General features: G+C 35.5%; 1 protein-coding gene across 1 annotated transcript in view; it reads right to left on the bottom strand.

Annotated features, from left to right (window-relative positions):
• Positions 1 to 23,149, bottom strand: part of RBM46 (RNA binding motif protein 46) — a 34,817-nt gene that overhangs the window by 9,456 nt on the left and 2,212 nt on the right. The window contains exon 3 of the mRNA XM_003417544.3: positions 21,804 to 22,586. Within this exon, the coding sequence (XP_003417592.1) occupies positions 21,804 to 22,586 (783 nt within the window). The remainder of the gene's footprint in view (positions 1 to 21,803; positions 22,587 to 23,149) is intronic.

Raw genomic sequence — 23,149 nt, 5'->3', positions numbered from 1 at the left:
CCAAGAGAGTCAAGAATTATGGGGCTATGATGATCTTGGACAAGACGGAAAGCCAAAGAGGTGTACACAACCTTGGGAGGTGCAATTCCCCTAGAATGGCTGGCCAATTCCCAAGAAAGCATCTGAGAATCAAGGAAAGACAACAACAGAGAGACAAATTTCTGAAGCTAGGAGATCAAAAAAAAAAAAAAAAAACTAGAGCTGAGGAGTTACTGATGGCACATGCTTAGAACCCAAAAGGGCAACACTCTAAGAGAAAAAATAAGCCAGAAGTAGGCCAACTTTAACAGAGACTAAATTCAACTTCAAATCTTCTCAATGCCTATTTGGATTAAAGAAACGTTGGGTTTGTCAGTACCCTTGGGCCACCTTTCTGAAGCAAACACGTATTTTCTATGAATAAAGATAATACCATGCTAGCCCTCAAATTATCTCCACAACTTTCCATACAAAAGATCTGGCATTCAACCAAAAATAACCAGAAATACAAGGATAAGACAATGTGTCCGTGGACTACCGGAAGAACGAACAAATCTGTCTTGGAAGAAGTGCAGCCAGAAAGCTCCTCAGAAGTGAAGATGGCAAGACTTCATCTACTGTACTTTGGACATCTTATCAGGAGGGATCATCCATGCAGGAGGACATCATGCTTGGTAAAGGGTCAGTGAAAGAGAGGAAGACCCTCAAGGAGACGGACACAGTGGCTGCAACAATGGGCTCAAGCACAGAAATGATTTTGAGGATGGCACAGGACCAGGTAGCATTTTGTTCTGTTGTACACAGGGTCACTATGAGTTGCCTCAATGACAACTAACAACAACAAGACAATGTGGTCTAAGATCAACAGAAACAACAGTCAATAGTAACAGATCTACAAGGAATTTAGATAAAACTTTTTAGAACTTTTGTATGTTTTTAGATAATAAAATTTTTAGAAGAAAATAAAAGCAGACTGAATATACAGAAAGACAGAAAATAGAAAACAATACAAACAGGATACAGTGAAAAGGTCTAAGAACAAACAACAACAAAAAACTCAATGCCATCTAGTCTATTCCGACTCCTAGCAACCCTATGAGTAGAACTGCTCCATAGGGTTTCCAAGGCTGAAATCTTTATGGAAGCAGACTGCTACATCTTTCTCCCACAGAGCATCTGGTGGGTTCAAACCACTGACCTCTTGGTTAGCAGCTGAGCACTTAACTACTGTGCCACGAGGGTTCCTTAAAATAACGTACATGTAATGGAGTCTCATAAAGGAAGAAGAGAGAAAATGGGACTAAAGTAGTATGTGAAAACACAATTAAGACTTAGAACTTCCTAAAATGAATGAAATACATTGATCTACAGATTTCAGAATTGGTGAAAACCCCAGATGAAATTAAGAAGATCACACATAAGTCCCTAAGAACTTCTGAAAATCACAGATAAAGAGAAAATATTAAAAGCAATCACATTAAAAAAATATATTAAAAGGAAAAAAACACAGTTCACAGTAGAGGTAGTAACAAGTAAACTGACAGCTGACTTCTCAACAGAAACAATGGAAGCCAGAAGCCAGTGGCATCATAACATCAAGGGCTAAAGGTAAATAACTGCCAACCTAGCCGCAAAAATACCCTTTCAAAAGAAAGAGGTGAATTAAAAAGACATACAGAGAAACAAAAACTGAGATAATCTGTCACAAGCATACGCACACCAAAGGAAAATTTGTAAGTGTTCTTAGAAGAAATAAACAATCTCAGTGGAAGCCTGAAGATGTAGGAGAGAGTGAAAAGCAAAATAATAATAATAAATATGTAAATGCTAAGTATAAAAAAGAACGCAGATATAAAAATCTCAAACAAAATATCAGAAAATCAGATTTAGTAAGATATAAAAATGATAACACATTATGATCAAATGAGGTTTATTTCAGAAATGCAAGGATAATTTAACATTCAAACATCAATGCAATGCACCACATTAAAGTAACAGAAAAAAATGGTATAATCATCTAAATTAATGTAGAGAAGCATTTGATAAAACTTATCATGCATTCATGATAAAAACTCTTAGCAAACTAGGAATAGAAGGGAATATCCTTAATGTGATAAAGGCCTTCTATAATAAAAAAAAAAAGCTATTACAAAACATACCTTAATGGAAAAATACTGGAAGTTTACAAGGATGCTGTGTATCATCATTTATATTCAATGCTGGGCAAGTAGTTCTAGCCAGAGCAATAAGGCAAGAAAAATATAAGGACAGAAAGGAAGAAAAAAAGCTCATTATTCATCATTGACATGATTTTTTTTGTATGCAGAAATTTTCAAATAACCAAGAGTCGAATCATTAGAACCAACAAGTAGTTTCATCTAATATACAAAAAAATATATTTATATATAACAGGAACAATTACAAAACAAAATTTAAAAAAGAAAGCATCTTTTACAATGGCACTGAAAAACATTAAATACCTAGGAAAAAATTCAATGAAAAATAGAGGAGATAATTACATAGTAAACAACAGAATGTTTGAGAGAAATTAAAGAAAATCTAAATAAATGGAAGGATATATCATATCCATGGATCTATAAAGATCTGATACTATTAAGACCTAACACTATAAAAATGTCAACTGACCTACAAATTCAATACCAATTAAAATTCCAGTAGGTTTTTTGACAGAAATTTACCAGCTGATTTTAAAATTCATATGGAAATGTAGGGGTTAGAAGAGCCAAGATAACTGTGAAGATGACTTAGGAAAAAACAAAAAAAGTGGGAAAATATACTCTACTGAATAGTAAGACTTTTCAGAAAGCTATGCAATTAAGACAATGTGACGTTAGTGCAAGGACAAGCAGATCAATGGAACAGAAGGCACAGGTGCACACACACTTGATTTATGCTAAAGGTGTCACTGCAGAGCCTTGGGAAAAGGGCAGTCTTTTCAATGAATGGCGTTGAGTAAATAAATATCCATAGTGTGGGGGAAAAAGAACTATGACACCTACTTTCCATCTTCACCATATGTAAAATCTTTTCTAAGTTTCTTACTAAAGATAATGTAAGAAAGTATTTTCATTACCTCAGGGTGAGCAAAGGTTTCCTAAGCAGGACACAAACACACAAAATGTAATATAAAAAATGATAAACTGAACCATAAGGTTAAAAACCTTTGTTTGTTTTTTCAAAGTATACCATTAGGACAACTAAAAGGCAAGCCAAACGGGAGAAGGTATTCATGACGAACATAGCCAATGAAGGGCTTGTACCTACTAGAGTAATAAAGAGAGAAAACCTAATTGAATAAAGGGACAAGAGACGTAAACAAGAAAGACACTTCATCAAAAAAGGATGTCTCAGTGGCTTATAATCCTATTAAAAGATACTCAATATCATTACTGATCAGTAATGGAAAAATCATAATCTCAGTGAGATACCAATATATGCTAACCCCTTGTCCACATTTTAAAAGATACCACTAGTCAAATGTTGACAGGACTATGGAACTAGAACTCCTGTAAGATGCCCTGATGGTGCAGTGGTTAAGCACTCGGCTGCTAACCAAAAGGTCAGTGGTTTGAACCTACTGGCCGTTCCCTGGGAGAAAAGACCTGGAGAACTGCTCCCGTAAAGATTTTAGCCTAGGAAGCCCTATGGGGGCAGTTCTACTTTGTCCTATAGGGTCACTATGAGTCAGAATCAACTCAGCACACAACAACGACATATACTACTAGTAAAGTGTAGACTGGAAAATTGCTTGGCATTACCTATCAAAGTTTTATAAATATAGCCCAGCACTTTCATACCTATGAACTCAACAGAAACGCATGTCAATGAACACAAAATAAAACGTGTACAAAAATTTTCGTAGCATCATTGTTCAAACAGCTCCAGACTGAAACCATCCCAGATTTCCATCAACAATAGAAAAAGCAAATAAATGTCATTTCAATGGAATACTTGTATCAGTCAGAGCAAAGGAACTACTGTTACATGGAACAACATGGATCAATATCAACACAATGTTGAAAGAAGTCAGAAAAAAGTGTATATATAATGTATAAATTTCAAAAGACAGAATTAATTAGAAGAGTGGCTTCCTTTGAGAAGGAGGGAGAGTAATGAATGAGAAGGGGCACAAGAGAGTCTCTGAGGTGTATAATTTGACAAAAATAAAATAATTCATTATAATACATTTGTTCTCAAAACAAAACAACACATAAAAGAAAAATAACTCAGACTAATTTAAAAACTATCCGGTGTTTTTTGTTAGTGTTTAATTTTAATGAATTCAAAAAGTATAACAGGAAAAATTGCTGGAATTTATATTATCAATCATAACAATTAAATTTGTTAACACATAGAAAAGATGCTGATAATCCTAAGAGTAAAAGCAAGAGCTATCAGCAGAATCTCAATCTAATAATGCTTTAATCCAATTTAACTGCCATTTTATTGGTGTCATTCCTTGAGAAAAGTACCTACTGTAAATAAATTTATCTGATAAATTGCTTCAAAAGGGATTATCAATAATTAAGTCACAAGGAAGAAACTAGAAAAAAGAAAAAGTACGTCAAAAAGTCACATATAATAGGGTAAATTAAACTTTGAAGACGAGAGACAGGGTCTTTACCTGTTTTCTGTAAAACTGAAATCATGAGATGTGCTATTTTTAGTCTTCTGTTGTTATTATTGTAGCAGAAACCCTGGTGGCGTAGTGATTAAGAGCTACAGCTGCTAACCAAAAAAGGTCGGCAGTTCAAATCCACCACATGTTCCTTGGAAACCCTACTCATAGCAACTCTATACTCTGTCTTATAGGGTTGCTGTAAGTCGAAACTGACTTGATGGCAATATTTTTCTTTTGGGGGGGGGCGTTATTGTAGGAATAAGAGCCAACATCAAGATAAATGAGATAAAAATTCCACTATTAGTATCCTTTCACTAAATTCATTAAGACATAACATAAATAAAAATAGTATTTCATTTGTTCTGTAAGTGTGATGAAAAGTCCTAAAAGTCACTTAAAACTAATTGTACAAACATATTCTATGCCTTAGTAGGTGACTTCAGTCTGAGGAAGAATTCCATACATACATATTTTAATGTAACTAGTATGAAAGATGAAAAACTTTTTTAGACTCAGACACGGCGTATAATATTTCTTCTTTCGAGGACAGAAAATAATTGAATGTACAGGATTCCCGTGTATTCCAAATAAGCCTGCTATAGCAGCATCCTGAATTTTTGGGTTTTTTTTCCCTGCCTCCAGGAAACTAAACTGAAAGGAAAAACACCATCTTCTTAATCTATACCTGTGCAGAGGAATGAAAAAGAAATGGAAGGCTAGTATAAACTAAGTTTATAAATTTCTATAAACTTAGTTTAGAAATTACACAAAATGATCTACTGCTGAATCAAATGCTATAAATGCCACTAAATATAACTAGGGATTATATAACTTAAGCATTACTGTAATGGTCAAAAAAATTATAAAACTGTACATATTATTATCCATTATATTCTATTGTTGATAGATGAAAATGTAAAGGTTTTCTCAGATGACTCAAAAACAACCACTACCAACCACCTTAATCTCCTATTCACCAGTATCTAAATTTATACATAGCATATTTTTACACAAATAACGCACACCTTCTGTTTCTTTGCCAGTCGCATCCCCCTCCCCCTCCCCCCGCAGAGTATTTTCGTAAGCGACTATGCTAATTTTTTTAACATGTTGCTGTAAAAAAAATAGCACAGCACACTTACAAAAATACCCTGTGGGGGGAGGGTATGGTTGGCAAACAAACATAGAAGGCACATTTTATTTGAGTAAAAATGTGGTATTTCTTTTATTTACATATGTATGTCTATATTTACATGTATTACAATGTGTATACACGCATATATGTAAATAAAATAACAGTGCACATACCTCAGTCTGTACTTCAAAGATTTCCACTATTCTGAAACACCCCATCAGCATTTTAAGGATTATATATGTATACTTGCTATAGTGTTCATCTCATCCCATTAAATGCTATTTATAATTGTTCCTATGTCTGTAGATGACTGTACCATATCTCAGTTTTTTTCCAATCCTTTTTTTTTTTTTTTTTCCTCTCTAGGTCCCTTCTCTTTTGCTGAAAACACAGCCAAAATGTATTTTTCCTAAGAATCTGTACTTTTAACCTTACACCATGCAGATCACTTTTAGTTACTTGAAAAGCACTATATTCTGTGTACTAAAGGAGGATACAGTACTGATTTATATAATGCAGGGCATAACAACAACCACCACCAGAAAAGACATGCACAAAGTCCCTTGACTGTATAATCTTGATACATCAAAAAATTTATACCAGTCAATAAAAAAACAAAACAAAACCCGCTGCAGTCGAGTCGATTCCAACTATAGCGACCCTACAGGACAGAGCAGAACTGCCCCATGGAGTTTCCAAGGAGCACCTGGCAGATTTGAACTGCCGACCCTCTGGTTAGCAGCCGTAGCATGTAACCACTACGCTGCCAGAGTTTCCCAGTAAATAAAGAACAATACAAACATTGCTAAATTGTTGGTAATATTATAAAGAACAAGTCCTTTTGTGTCTAAGAAAAGCTAAACAGAAACGATAAATAAACCAGAACATATACAAAATTAAGGGGAAGGCTATTCCAAGCAGAGTGAGCAGCACTAGGAAAGGTCCGGAAGTACCAATGAGCATGGCAAGCCCAGATGATCGAAGCAGGAGGTATCTGTCTACGGTTAGGTAAGGTGGGGCCAAATAATAGCACATTCTGAATAGGAAAATGAAAAGTCTGGAGGATTTACTTACACATTTTCAAGTCACTGAAGGTTGTTAACCAAGGAAATAATGAAAAAGCATAGTTAGATATATTTGGAGTGATAAATTATATGGTTGAGCTATGTATTCGTGTATAATCAAAGAGAGCAAAATGAGACTACCAAGCAACTGGGGACCAGGAAACACATATAAATAAATTTTGCCTATATGAAATTCTGCCTAGCATCTGGACTGGGGGTGGGAGGTGGTAGGGGCATTTGCCACGCTGACACATATGCCTTTGGTTGGGAATGATTATCCTAAAATATATTTAAAAATCCCAAAGCTATAGTAAATAAGATATGTTCACAAGACCGTTCTGATTTAGGATGGTTCATTTAGGATTCTGCCAGATGTCTCAGGTCTACACTACACTGGAGTGGTTTGGTATATGGGTTTGTAGGACTGGTAAAGCTAAAACCTTCTCTGAAAAGGCAAATGCCCATCTCACAACAATATTCCAGAAGTGCACAACCTGTTATCAAGTGTTTAGTATCAGGCAAAGGTCGGTTTCCACTGGACTCAAGTTACAACAAGTAGTAGTAAAGAGCACAAGCTTTCACCTCCTAGCCAGCTGTGGGATCATGGGCTAATTATTTAACCTACTAAAGCCTCAGTTTCTTCATCTATAAAAAACTGTAGATATTCAAATAATATTTACCTCAAAGAACTATGAAAATAATATGCTATATAAGGTATTTAGCCAATACATAAGTGCTCAAAAAATCTTTACTGTTATTACTGATAATATTTATTACCACATGATTAGAAACTCTGGTGTCTGCAACTTATTTTCTGAATAAATATTATCCTTTAACACTAATATGGCACTTAATATACAAAACGTACTGTTCTGGGCCCTTTCTAATTTTAACTCATTTAGTACCTGTGATTAATGAGATAAAAACTCAGCATTTCCATTTTACAGACGAAGGAACTAAAGCACAAAGAGGTTAAGTAACTTGCCCAAGGTCAGGTATCTAGTAAACAGTGAATTCAGGAATTGTATCTCCAAATGCCATGCTCTTTTATCCTATGCTGCCTATATGCTATACTAAATCTAAAGTATTTAATTTCTTTTTGCTGAACTTCTTTCTAAAATGTAATATATCATTTCCTGACCCTTTCTTTCCAGATTAGGTCAGGTCACACCCAATTACACATTCTCACAACACTCTATACTTCTTCAGAGCATTTATCAGACCTGTAACTGAATAACAGTGCCTCCCCTCAATCGAATGTAAGCTCTGTAAAGGCAACAATCATGTCTGACTGACTACAGTGGTCCTCAGGAATTCCTATAAAACAGCGCTCCACTAAGTATTTGTCGAACAAACAAATATATTAACAAGGATTCACAGTCGGCTAGTTGCCAGTTAAACTGAAAATGAGGAAAAGCCTAAAGGAATGAATAATAATAAACAGAAAGGATACTCATATGAGAAGAATAAACCCCCCCCCAAAAAAAACCAAACCCACTGCTGTCGAGTCGATTCCGACTCACAGCAACCCTACAGGATGCAGCAGAACCGCCCCATAGAGTTTCCAAGGAGTGCCTGGCGGATCTGAACTGCCAACCTTTAGGTTAGCAGCCATAGCACTTAACCACTACGCCACCAGGGTTTCCACGAGAAGAATAAGGATGCCAAAAACAAACCTTCTTAAATCACAGTTTACAAAGGGCAAATTTTTCAGAGGGTTTCAAAATGGTAAACCCAAACCAAAAACCAGAGTAGAACTGCCCCATAGAGTTTCTAAGGAGCGCCTGGCATATTCGAACTGCTGACCCTTCGGTTAGCAGCTGTAGCACTTAACTACTACACCACCAGGGTTTCCAAAGGCTATTCTTTTCCAAGCAGTGTTAGGGAAGACAATTCTGAGTTACAATAGTCTAGGTGAAGTTCTCCTTCCCCTAAACATTTCTTTAACAAATATAAACAGATGCAAAATAAATGTTAAAAAAATTATTTTTTTTTAACCGAGGGACACAGAGTTTTTAGTAATTTAAAGACCTAGATGGTTTGGGTTATATAAAATCATCATCGACCACCCTCAACCTTTCCTTTATTAGACTTAATTCCACCTCCTGAAGCTTCATAGATAAATAATTAAAGTCTTTCTTCCACGTTCCAGCTCTTCAAATAGCTGAAAAAAACAGTCACATTTCCCCTAAAAAAAAAAAACCTATTGCGGTTGAGTCGATCCCAACTCATAGCAACCCTACAGGGCAGAGAACTGCCCACTGAGTTTCCAAGGAGCAGCAGGTGGATTCGAACTGCTGACTTTCTGGTTAGCAGCCGAGCTCTTTAACCACTGTGCCACCAGGACTCCTTCCCCCTTAGTTGTTCTTATTTACAGACTAAACAGCCTCAAATACTTCAGGCGGTCAATGGCCTACTTCATAATAGTTTCCAGGCCCTCCCTAGTTGTCAAGATTCCATTACACTGTGGTGCTGAAAAGTGAACAAACACTCCGGATAACGTTTGAGCAGAATATTATTATTTGGTCTGGAAACTAAAGTTTCTACTTTGTCCTGAATTATATTAATTTAGGAATCTCTAGTAGAACAACTCAAACTGTTTTTGACAAAATAATACAAACTTTTACTCTTGGCTGGCTGGCTGGCTGGCTTTCATTCTTTCCCAGCTTATTTAATTGTAAAGTTACCTTAGTTTACATAATTTAAAAAATAAAAATATGTATTCACATCTAGGTTTAGAAATAGAAAAATCTCAATATTTTATTAAGTTTCTTTCGTGTTCTTTCCAATTTCCTGCCTCTAACACTTAAAGTAACCAACCACACTCCTAACTTTTAAGTGTTAATGATTACCTTCTTTTTCTTTACAACTTTACCATAAAGAATGTACTCATATACATCCCTAAACAATATATTGTTTAGTTTTGCTTTGCTTTATTTTCCTACTCATAATTTCTCATGGCCTCAATTCCTTCAATTTAAAATCTATATCCTTTTGTATTTTACATATTTTCATAAACCACCTCAAATCTTCCATGGAATGAGGCAGGGATGAATATGAACCACCCATCAATAACAAAAGACAGACAGAAGATGGAGAGATTAATGTTCTACCTAGATCAGCACACTGCATCAATATGAGACCATGCTACCTCTCCCCATTAAAAGGCTGGGCTGAAGGGAAGCTGACCATCTTCCATCTTTCCCTACACTGGGTGTTCACAACAGGGCTTTTGAATCTATGTAAATTCCCTGAGTCATGTACCATATATTTAAAGAGTATCCCAAGATAAAAAAAAAAAAATACTATTAAATAGTATTAAATAAACAAGTCAATCATATCTGGATTATTTCATTCAATTTATTCATGCCTCATTACATTTAAACATAAATATCTGGAAGGTGACTGTAAGTTTTCTTGTCCTACATAAGCTCACAATATAGAATACCAGATAGAAAGAATTGAAAATAAAAGTTGTCTTTATTACCTGAAAGAAAATTCGGACAAAATCTTAAGGCAATGAAACAATTCCCAGTTTAAAAATTCATATTAAAGACTGCCTGACATCATCAAGCTACTACTTTCCAATGTCCGGGGGGATTGATGAAAAGCTTACCCAACCCCTTGCTTGGCAGACTGTTGTTGGTGTTGGCTGCCATCAAGTCGGCCCCGACTTGTGGCGTGCCTAACGGAACTAAATCCTGCCTGGTCCTGCGCCATCCCCATGATCAACTGCAGTTCAGACCGTTATGATCTAAGGGTTCCCCTGACTGATTTTAGGCAGTAGGTCACTACACCTTTCTTCCTAGCCTGTCTTAGTCTGGAAGCGCCACTGAAACCTGCTCAGCATCACAGCAACACACAAGCCTCCACACACAGAGGAGCAGTGGTTATGTATGAGGCGTACTGGCCTGGAACCCCAGTCTCCGGCTGAACCACATAAACCACAGTAAACAAATAAACAAGCAAATAAATAAAAGTTTAAAGATTTTTAAAAATCAAAAAAAAAAGTGAGTTTTTTTTAATGCTGGTATATAGATCAGATGATCAGAAAAAACAGAAAAATCACAGACATCCTGCATTTCAATGAGAAAACTTAAAAATCTTTACTAAGTTAATCATAGAAAATAAGAAATAAAGAAAAGGGAAAATCATAATGGCTCTCTCATCACATCTATAACTCTCCCCTCCCCCCCGAATCTAGGAGAGCGCTTTGCATAGGGTTAAGGGCAGGTAGTCCTGTACGTAAGTAGAACACCTCATTGTTTTCTTTAGTTTTTACTATTATTGTCTTTTACTCTCAAGATCTTTATAAATCCAATCTTTACTTATCTTTCGGTGTTGGAAACATTACTTATAAACTTACAGATATGATGACATCAGCAAATTACATGATGCAACATTATATGTAGTACATATGACTAACGGTAAGACATAAAAAAAGCATGGTCCTAAGCAAAGTTCATCGTAACTTAAATATGTCCTGAGTTGGGGACTAACTGTAATCATATTTTTGCTTATTATATCCTCTTTTCCTCTAATTCTTAACGCAAAATACTGCTCCTGTATCATCATTATATCTCTATTTGGGATCACTAAATTTCATACCAAGAGATTATGTAATCTCTCAAGGGACCTTATAGAAAGGCAGATATAATGTACATAGGGAGACTAGTTTCCACCACCTATCTGTCAGTTTGTCAGGCTGTGGTGGTTTGAGTGTTGCTGTGATGCTGGAAGCTATGCCACCAGTATTTCAAATACCAGCAGGGTCACCCATGGTGGACAGGTTTTAACTGATTCTCCAGACTAAAACAGACTGGAAGGAAAGACCTGGCAGTCTACTTCTGAAAAAACTAGCCCATGAAAACCTTATGGGTAATATTAGAACGCTGTCCAATATAGTGCTATAAGAGATGAATCCCTCAGGTTGAAATGCACTCAAAATGTATCTGGGGAAGAACTGCTTTAAGTAAAAAATATAACTTTATACAACAGAATACAATCTTAAATAGTTTTCCAAAGATTCATAATGGCTCACATACAAAAAACACAGAACCTTATAAATTCTGTGCCTTAAATAATCCAACACTTTTGTAAATCTATAACTAAGGATTTGGTCACTCTTAGGTTAAGAGTTAACAGAGCAAGGTGAGAAAAAACAAGCCATCCACATAAATGGCCCAAATGCTGCAAACTTTATGTACATTTATTTCCTCTACAATCTGGCCAATCGGTAAGCAGATTCGAGCATGTATTGCTGAAATAAAGTTAACAAGAAAAAATTAAGTTAATGGGCTTGCAGTCTTTCGACAATCCACACACAAAACAGGATTATAAAAAAACAAAACAAACAAGTCAAAAGAAAAAAAGGGTCTCTAGAAAACATTCTGAAAGAAAACTGTGTGTGCAAAAGAAAAAGTCAACACAGGTATCTATTCTATAAAAGAAACTAGAGTTTTATCTCATGGTTTGTATTTTTTTACTTATTCAAATTTCAAACCCTCGTATTGTGTATAAAAATTAAGTTGTACTGTTTCAACACAACAAAAGAGCGGTTTACAGTACACTCGCCAAATTATCAATCAATACAATTACAACAGATTTGTATTTTCTAATGATTGCACACTCCTATATAAAGTTATAGACAGAATTACAGGAGGAATCATTACTATATTATCACTGTGGTATAAAGATTATATTTACTGAATCAAGGCAATACAGGAGGGCATACAGAGAGCCAAGTTAATAGTTTCCTTAAAATCTGAACTGTGTATATAAAAATCCATGTATGGGCTATCTTTATAGCTCAAATATCACTTGATATGTGGCAAATAATGGCCTGTATGCAATTAATACACCCTTAACCAAACACTGATGGTCAATCTACCACCCGCTCCTTGGAAACCCTGTGGAGCAGTTCTACTCTGTCCTATAGGGTCCCTATGAGTGGGAATCAACTCAATGGCAACGGGTTTGCTTTTTTTAACCAAATACTATTAGTTTAAAGATCAATAAAAAATTAAAAAGCAATAAAATCAAAGCAGTTACTAATACTCTGGAGATTCAAAGCTCAGTTCCAGAGACTAAGGGTTTTTTTTGTTGTTGCTACTGTTGTTTGTTTTGTTTTGTTTTAATCTTGTGTTCTTTTATTTGGACTCCCAGGAGGGAAGTGCACCATTCTTGGAGGTACTGCGCTACCAGGTGTGGGGCCGAGGATGTGCTGCTCTAGGATGGAGGATGAATTGCTCTAGATTAGATGATATATCAAATGTTAACTATTAAGAGTAGACGTTGTATCTGATCTTAACTAAAAGGCCTGAAAGCAACTGACACTAATTTTAAAGTGCCTAAAAGCACAGATGATTTCATGAATAAATTCATCACAGTACAACTATTACTTCAAAGCATCTTGTCCCCATTCACTAAATTATATTGATATTGTACAATTATTGTCTACTGCAAGAATGCTAAACAGGAAACTGAAATGAAAGTATGATATACAATGACTAAGTGCAGTTTCCCACAAAGCAGATTTTACTGATTCTAAAACCAAAACTATAGGTAAGTCATAGGAAAGCGAAAAGCAATATAAGTGAAATTATTCTTCTAAAGCCACATTAAAAAAAAACTATCTTTAGGTGACATCATGTGGCATAATTAGGAACTGCCACAGACATCTAAGAATGAAACACAAATACAAACTTTACTCTGGAATTTGATAAAACAAGGAAAAATTTTAACACCGTTATTTTTCAAAAAAATGAATTATATGACAAAATTGACCTTAAATTAATTAATAAAGCAGTCGCTAATGTATTAGGATAAATATTTTGGAAATGTATTAACCAATAATACTAAGAAATGATAAGATAAAATAAAGGAGCATGCATGAGTAAGTGTATGTATAAAGTACATGAAATCACAATGATCATATTGGTCAGTTAATAAATATAACTAAAGAACAAACACAGGGCACCTTCCATGTATTTAATAAAACACTGAAAACCTGAAACCTGTTGCCATCAAGTTGATTCCGACTCATAGCAACCCTACAGGACAGAGAACAGCCCCACAGGGCTTCGAAGGCTATAATCTTTATGGAAGCAAAATGCCAGATCTTTTTCCTACAGAGCAGCTGCTAGGTTTGAACCACTGACGTTTCGGTTAAGAGTGGAGTACTTTAACCGCTGCACCACTAGGGGTTCTTATGTTTTTAATACACATCATTTTCCTAGAACCTCTGCTACAAAAAAAAAAAAAAAAAACTAGTTTCCAACTTTTAAATAATTTCCTGGTTTTGACTGATTAATTGGCAAACTCAGGGAAGAAAACAACCAAAGGCAATTAATTACTTGTTATCATGCAAGCAAAACAGTTAACTGACTGAATCTTTCCCTTTTTTTAATCCAGTTGTTCTGCTGTTAAGTAACACAAGTTTTGAATTCTATAACCTGATGGAGAATTAATTCTTGTGAAAGAAGCTCTTCCTTTTATACTATTTGAACTAAAATACATATCTTGGAAGACAAAAAATTTAAAGTACTGTTTTTAGTCTTCGATAAGGTTTTTTTAAATCAAATTTTAAACAAGCCCATAGAATTTAGGTAAAAGGGTCCTTTATCAAGAAAAACTCTGGTATTTTAGAGGTGAGTGTGTTAAGGTTCGAAAAGATTAAATGATTCATTTGCCATTCCAAGGTCACAGTCTGTTGGTGGCTGAGATGACAGAACTCTTGTACTTTCTCTCTAGTACTCATTACTATGGCCGATTAACGTAAGAATCAGCCAGATGAGAATTATGAACAACACAAGATGATGGTTTGAAGGGCTTTTCAGAAAAATATACCAGGTTTCAAGAGGAATAAAAATACATTTTCATTAGCTTTGGGACCTCTCAGAGGTTCAAAGACGCATAGTTGAGTTAATGGAATTTTTGGCTCACCACTCGGTCATATGAAAAAACATGTAAATGTTTATGCTGATGCCTACCTATTTTAGTAAATTTTAAAGCAACTTCAGAAAATTATTTCTGTTCTTTATAACATCAGTTTAAAATAGCATCAATGAAGTCAGAGCTGTAATTAAAACTAGAAAGGAAAGAGTAACTTTCCAAATGCATTATTTTTCATCTATTTGTAATCAAAATCTCTAGTATAACCATTACATTATATTTAGCTTAAGTGTCCCTTAAAGTGATTTCTTAAATTGGAAAAAACCTGAAGAAGGGTTCTGTACTTCAAAGCAATTTATTGACAAATTTTTAAAAAACAAATTTTCTTTACTTATTTTTGCATTTCTGCCCATCAATCTGGAAACAATAGCTCATGAGAGACAGGAAAAAAAAGCACCAATTATTTTTCAAATTAAAACTTTTAACAAAAGAATATCTTCTCCCCTGTTGTGATTTCTATTCCATAACTTTTCAACAAGTTTTATAAGTGAAAACAGGAACCAAGAACTAATTTAAATGATATTAAGGGGACAGCAAACATAGTAGCTACCATGCATTTACGTGTGTGGTTGTATAGACAAACAGAACCTAAATATCACCACACGAAGATCATAAAAAAATTAAAGATTCAAATGATGTATGCCATTACAAAGTCAAATATGAGAAGCAATACAAGTCAGTCATAAAATGAATACTGAAAAAAGTATGAAAGATAATAAACAGATGAATAATTACCCATAAAATGCTCAACACCAATCAGAATGGATTCACCCAGAAAAAATTACTTGCTCAGAGGAAAAGCAAGTACAGCCAACATAGTCCTGCTTAAAAAAAAAAAAAAAAATACTTGCAAAGTCTTAAAGAGGAGGACTGATGAAATTTCAATTAACGAATGTCCACATCTCTCTCTCATTCGTCCTGAAATCTGACTGAAGCCACCACATTAAACACTATACAGAACTGTTTGCCGTTAAACCACTACCATCCTATTTTTCTAATATGTCATATTGTGCCCCTTTCTGCCCAGAAGGTGTACAATTCCTAACAGGTGGGAGGTGTGCTCTTCCTTTGCACTCCCCCAAAAATCTATGCCTAGTTTGTGTATCTGCCTTCTTCACTAGACTTAAGAGCAAAAACAATTTTCTATTTATCTGTAGTTCCTGAGTGCTTAGGAAAGTACACATAACACATAAAAGGCGTTCAGAAGAGATGTGCTTTTTAATTAAGCTATGTCAGTCATGGCCAGGACAACAGTATGCAGATGAAATTAAATCAAGGGCACAACCTAATTTGTGACACAGCGGTTCCTTACCATTGTTTTAAAGGGTAACATGGTCACTGTTGTTGCTGTTAGGTGCCACTGGGTCAGTTTCTACTCATAGAGACCCTATGCGCAACAGAACAAAACACTGACCTGTCCTGCACCATCTCACAATTGTTATGCTTGAGCCCATTGTTGCAGCCACTGTGTCAATCCATCTCATTGAGGGTCTTCCTCCTTTTCACTGGCCCTCTGCTTTACGAAGCATGATATCCTTCTGCAATGACTGGCCCCTGCTAATAACATATCTAAATTATGTGAGACCAAGTCTCACCATTCTTGCTTCTAAGGAGCATCCTGGTTGTACTTCTTCCAAGACAGATTCGCTCATTCTTCTGGCATCCATGGGAAATTCAATATTCTTCACCAACACCACAGCTCAGAGGCATCAGTTCTTCCCTGGTCTTCTTTATTATTGTCCAGCTTTTGCATGCATATGAGGCTACCGAAAATATCATGGCTTGGGTAGGAGTACCTTAGTCCTTAAAGTGATATCTTTGCTTTCTAACACTTGAAAGAAGACTTTTGCAACCGATTTGCCAGATGCAATGCACAGCTTTATTTCTTGACTCCTGCTTCCATAGGCAGATTGTGAATTCAAGTAAAATGAAATCCTTTACAACTTAAAATATTTTCTGTATATTATGATGTTGCTTATTTGTCCAGTAGAGGATTCTTGCTTTCTTTATGTTGAGGTGTAATCCATACTAAATACTGTAGTCTTTGATCTTCATCAGTAAGTGCTTCAAGTCCTCTTTACTTTCAGCAAGCGTGTGAGTCATCTGCATATCGTAGGTTGTTAATGAGTCTTCCTCCAATCCAGATGCCCTGTTCTTCTTCATATAGTCCAGCTTCTTGGATTATCCCCTCAGCATGAATAAGTATGGTGAAAGGTTACAACCCTGACGCACACCTTTCTTGACTTCAAACCACGCAGTATGTCCTTCTTCTGTTCGAACGACTGCCTCTTGTTCTACGTACAGGTTCCACCTGAGCACGATTAAGTGTTCTGGAATTCCTGTTCTTTGCAATGTTAGCCACAATTTGTCATGATCCACACGGTCAAACATCTTGTCTCTGCACAGTCAATAAAACGCAGGTAAACATCTTTCTCCTATTTTCTGCTTTCAGCCAGGATCCATCTGACATCAGCAATGATATCCCTAATTCCACAGCCTCTTCTGAATCCAGCTTGAATTTCTGGCAGTTTCCTGTTGATGTACTGCTGTAAGAGTATTTGAATGATGTTTAACAAAATTTTACTTGCGTGTGGTATTAATGATATTGTTTGATAATTTCCGCATCCCGTCAGATCACCTGTCTTTAGTTTGGGCACAAACATGGATCTCGTCCAGTCCACTGGCCAGCACCACCAGCTCTGAATCGTTTGTTGAAATACCTCAATTGGTCATCTGTCAATTCCTGGAACCTTGTTTTTTGCCAATGCCTTCCAAGCAGCTTAGACTTTTTCCTTCAGTACCATCGGTTCTTGATCATATGCTACCTCCTGATATGGATGAACATCAACCAATTCTTTTCGGTACAGTGATTCTGTGTATTCCTTTCATCTTTTTTTGGTGCTTGCTGCATCATTTAATATTCTCCCCACAGATTTCTTCAATATTACAACTCGAGGCTTGAATTTTAATTCAGTTCTTTCAGCTTGAGAAATGGCGATTAAAGCAAGAAAAAACTGATACTTGTGTCAGAAGGTATTATGCGAATATAGAAACGAGAAAAAAAAGGCCTTGTCTGTAATTATTTAACGAGTTATTTAATAAAGGAATTATCAACACCCACTAAGGTTACCCTCCCACTTTCCATTATGTATTGTACAGAATTTTTTTTCCAAAACCCTAGCTCTCCAGGACTTTCCTTTATCTGTTTGCTTTTGCTTCTTCTACTTCTAAATGGCAAAGAATCTTCCAAGGAAAAGCAGTGGCAATATCGGAAGGTCCAGATTCAAAACAGAGGCAATGTTTTAGGAAAAGCAGGATTATTCACACTCATGGCGTGCTCCATTATTAAAGAGACACAAAATTATAAAATAGATTTATTTAAAAAGATGTGATGCATGAAACATTTAGTATAAAACATGCCTGTCTTAACCACTAAGTCTGCATTCTGCCTATCAAGCCTATTGGGTATCTTACTTACTACATGTATCTAAATATAACCAGGTAAATACAGGATTTCTTTATCCTGCTTACTGGATCATCAGTTGCCAGTAAGGTAAGAGAAATTGTTTCCTGACTTTACAGAGATGCAGAGAGCCTCCTATTTTCAATTTAAAAATAATGATGATAATAAGAGGGTACAGTTATTTTGTTTAAAATAAAGCTCACTGTAAATGGGACAACAAAACAAATAATTTAAAAGAACTTTTGGATTCTGGTAAAGAGCAGTAAGTGATCACCAAAAATAAACTCTCTAATTAAAAGACAATGGAAAAGCTCAATATCACCAGTCAGAACAAAGGCCAGGGTCTGACTGTAGAAAAGAACATCAATTGCTCATACGCAAGTTCCAGTCGAAACTAAAAAAAATTAAAGCAAGTCCAATACAGCCAAGTTATAACCTTGAGGATATCCCACCTGAATCTAGAGGCCATCTCAAGAACATATTTGAGGCATTGAACACTAATGACCTAAGACCAGACGAGTTGTGGGATGACATTAAGGACAACATAATGAAGAAAACAAAAGGTCTTTAAAAAGACAGAAAAAAAAAGGCTAAAATGGATGTTAGAAGAGACTCTGAAACTTGCTTTTGAACAGACAGCAGTTAAAGCAAAAGGAAGAAATGATGAAGGAAAAGAGCTGAACAGAAGATTTCAAGGGACAGCTTGAGAAGACAAAGTAAAGTATTATAATGAAATGTGCAAAGCCATGGAGTAGAAAACCAAAAGGGAAGAACATGCTAGGCATTTCTCAAGCTAAAAGAACTGTAAGAAAAAATTCAAGCCTTGAATTGCAATACTGAGGGATTCTACGGGCAGAGCACTGGACGACGCTGAAAGCATCAAAAGATGATGAAAGGAATACACAGAGTCACTGAACCAAAAAGAATTGGTCAACATTCAACCATTTCAGGAGGCAGTGTATGATCAAGAACCAATGGTATTGAAGGAAGAAGTTCAAGCTGCACTAAAGGCACTGGCAAAAAACAACGTTCCAGGAATTGATGGAATACCAGTTCAGATGTTTCAACAAATGGATGCTATGCTGGAAGCATGCACTTGACAGCTACCTGGCCAACTGACTGAAAGAGATTCGTATTTGTGCCCATTCCAAAGAAAGGTGACCCAACAGAATTTGGAAATTACTGAACAATATCATTAATAGCATACACAAGTGAAATTTTCGCAAAGATAATTCAAAACCAGCTGTAGCAGTACATCAACAGGGAACTGCCAGAATTTCAAGCCAGATTCAAAAGAGCATGTGGAACGAGGGATATCATTACTAGATATCAGACCAATCTTGGCTGAAAGCAGAGAATACCAGAAAGATGTTTACCTATGTTTTATTGACTATGTAAAGGCATTTGACTGTGTGGATCATAACAAATTACAAATAACACTGCGAAGAATGGGAATTCCAGAACACTTAATTGTGATCGTGCAGAAAACCACATCTAAATAGAATACATACTATAAATCAGACTAAGACTACATTGCAAAAATCTTAGAAACTTATTAACTTTATAAGAGAAACGAGTGGGGATAAAAATCAAAATGTTTCGGTATTACCAATCTATACCAGATACAAGTATCCTGAGAAAACCTTCCCCAATAATTACCTATATCCCACACTCCGAAAGAATATTTTGATCCATTTTTCTCAAAGAACCCTAATGTGAATTATTTTCTATCTTCCTAATTTTATCTTAAGTTACGTAGTCTAGTCTTTTTTAAAATAAAAATGAAGGTTTCTATTTTGTGCAGCAACAGGAATCATCCTTAAGTGTTTTAACTTAGACGACCGTTCAATTTCCAAGCATCTCCAAACTAGTATTTGAAGACACTACTAAAAAGTTTCTTTGATGGAGACCCTACCTTCAGCTTAAAATTCTGACCAGATAACCAAATCAGAATCTCCTAAAATATGAATAACATGGAAATGGCTGTGATGGATAAGGAAGTCTATACAATGCAGAAAAAAAGATTTGGCAATATTTTTTTCTTTTTGACTACCTTCTCTTAATAAATTTGAGAATTTCAATTTTAAATATATAAAATCTTCAGTAATGTGGTTCAGCAACCCTGTAACAAAGCAATTTTAAGCTACAAGGTTGACAATTACAATCAAGAAACAATGAAACTGTGTCCATGAACCATGGCCCCTCTACCCTGAGACCAGAAGAACTAGACGGTGCCCAGCTACTGCTACCGAATGTTCTGATCACAATCACAATAGCTGGATCCTGACTGAAAGGGAGAAAAATGTAGAACAGAACTTCAAATTCAAGACACACTGGATCTGTTAAGACTGGAAGAATCCCCAAGTCTCTTGCTCTGAGATTATCTTTAAACCTTGAACTGAAACTATCCCCTAACAGTCACCTTTTAAATAAATAAAAGGTTAGCTCAAAAGGTAAGGAATGTCACCCCTGAGTACTGTGCTTTTTTAAAAAACTGTCTATATGAGACCAAATAGTCAACAATTACTCTAAAGCATGGGTGAGATGTTGGAGGGCAGTGAGGCTACGTTACTGGGAATGAAACAACTAGAACAGAAATGAGAATGTTGACACAATGTGAAAAATATAAACGTCACTGAACAGTATGTGTAGAAATTGGTGAATCGGAAACTGTCTTGGTGTGTACATTTTCACACACAAAAAAACAATATTCAAAAAAATTATACTACTTTATTGTTGATGTTCAAGAAACCACTGCTCTGAACAACAGGATTTAGGGTATAAAGTAATCATCAATTGAAATCTATGGCTGTATTAAAAAAATCAGACGTACCGGCAGGAGATAGGGGATGAGGCTAATATGACAGTAAAAAAGTTGAGAAGTATAAAAACACCAGACTAACATTACATCTCTTCCTTCGCAATACCAAATATTTATTTACATTACCTATATATGGCCCGAAACTAAAGCTTTTCTTAATTATATCTCTAATTGCTTCAGGGAAAACTTATCCTTTTTAAAGCATGAAATTAAAGAAGAGAATGGTCTTCATATATCTTAATGATGCTTTTTGTCTTTCATGAGTAATAATGACAAATTTCCAGATTGGTGCGCCTAAGGCTGTGTGATCCCTATCTGAAATGCTTCTGATTTTACAAACTCTCCAACCCCACATAAAAAGATCATCTTCTAGACTTTACCAAAGAGGAAGACACTCTCTTACGAACTGGTTTAAGTGGAAAATCCTGTAACTTTCTAAAAATTTTTATTTCAAACAAAGACTAGTCATTATAAAAATAATAAATTAATGAAGCAGGGTTATAAACTCTAAAGTAAATCTAAACCAAATTTCCCCCCAGGCAAGTAATGTTTTAAAAGTTAAATGTACGAAAATTATACAGGAGGCAAGTTTCAATAAAACTGACATGAATTCATGAAGTTGATGTAAAATTTATATTAAATACTCACCACTAATGTTAAGAATTCAAATAAATTTATAAATTATCTATAGTTTTCCTAATCTTATATATTACGATATTTTATTTAAAAAGTATTTTTAAACTTACCCAAATGAAGCAATGTAAACTGGGCTGCCAGTTCTTTTGCATCTTCTAACGTAGTACAGAGTTTGTCTGGCATAAAGTAACTCTGGGATCCATTTGCAATAGCGGGAATCACTATTTTATATACTAAGAGTACTTTCCCATCTTGACTTGTTGTTGAATATAAGTAATATTCTGGTGGTGCCCAATTATTCTTATTGCAGTAATAATCCAAATGCATTACTGCAGAATTGAAATGATTGGATTTTAAAGAATACATACTAATCGGAGTAAGCTTTGTTCCAGGAAAAAATGGGTAAGTGCATCTTTCAACTTCAGGAGGGCTTGGGCTATGCTGACCATTGAGACGAGCTGGAAGAGTTGGTGGCTTGCCTAGAGTTTTTGGGTGGCTCTCTTCTTTGTTAGCAAACACAAGCAGGTTTTCGGAATTAGGGCTAATCTGACCATTAAGATGCTGTCTCCAAGTGTTTTCTTTATTTACTGGTTTTGCCAGTGTTACCTCAATACTTGCTCCATCAATGCATTTTCCATTCATAATAGACATAGCAGCCACTGCATCTTCTCGATTGAAAAAGTGAACAAAAGCATAATCTCTAAGTTTCTTTACTCGTTCAACTGCACCAGGCTTGAATTTATTAAACTCTGCTTTAATTGTTTCCTCTGTAGTTGAGATCATTAAATTTCTTACATAGAGAACTTTAACTCTTTGCATGGTTTCCTCATCAACCTCCTTCTCTGGATCAGCCCAATCTACCTGAATGGTATGGCCCCAGAGTTGGAATGTTCCTGTAAAAAAAAAAAAAAAATTAATCAATTAATTAAACTTCAACTGATAAAAAAAAATTCAAAAACCCATTGTCGTCAAGTCGATTCCAACTCATAGCAACCCTACAGGACCAAGTAGAACTGCCCCACAGTTTCCAAGGAGCGCCTAGTGGATTTGAACTGGAGACCTTTTGGTTAGCAGACATAGCTCTTAAACACCATGCCACCAGGGTTTCCAAAACAAAGAACAGAAATTATAAATTATTGAGTAAAACCGTTTCTCCAAAAAAAAAAAACAAGCAGACACTCAAAGGTCAATATATTTGGTTAAGCACTAGTTTTCTACTCACATAAAACCTTTTATTTTCACTACGGCAAACTTAACCAGAACTTATGGTGGAATTAATTTTAAGAGTCAACAGAACAAATACTTCAAAGATAAAACTTTTTTAGATTTGGGTACTGGCCTTTGGATTTATATCAAACAATAAATAATTCATTAGAAGGGTATGCATTCAGTAAGTCAGTAAACCAAAAGACCAAACCTGTTGCCGTCCAGTTGATTCCAACTCATAGCGACCCTA

The sequence above is a fragment of the Loxodonta africana genome, chromosome 13, assembly GCF_030014295.1.
Source record: "Loxodonta africana isolate mLoxAfr1 chromosome 13, mLoxAfr1.hap2, whole genome shotgun sequence".
Taxonomy (NCBI): Eukaryota; Metazoa; Chordata; class Mammalia; order Proboscidea; family Elephantidae; genus Loxodonta; species Loxodonta africana.
The sequence above is the reverse complement of the archived record's forward strand: the minus strand, read 5'-3'. Positions and strand labels throughout refer to the sequence as shown.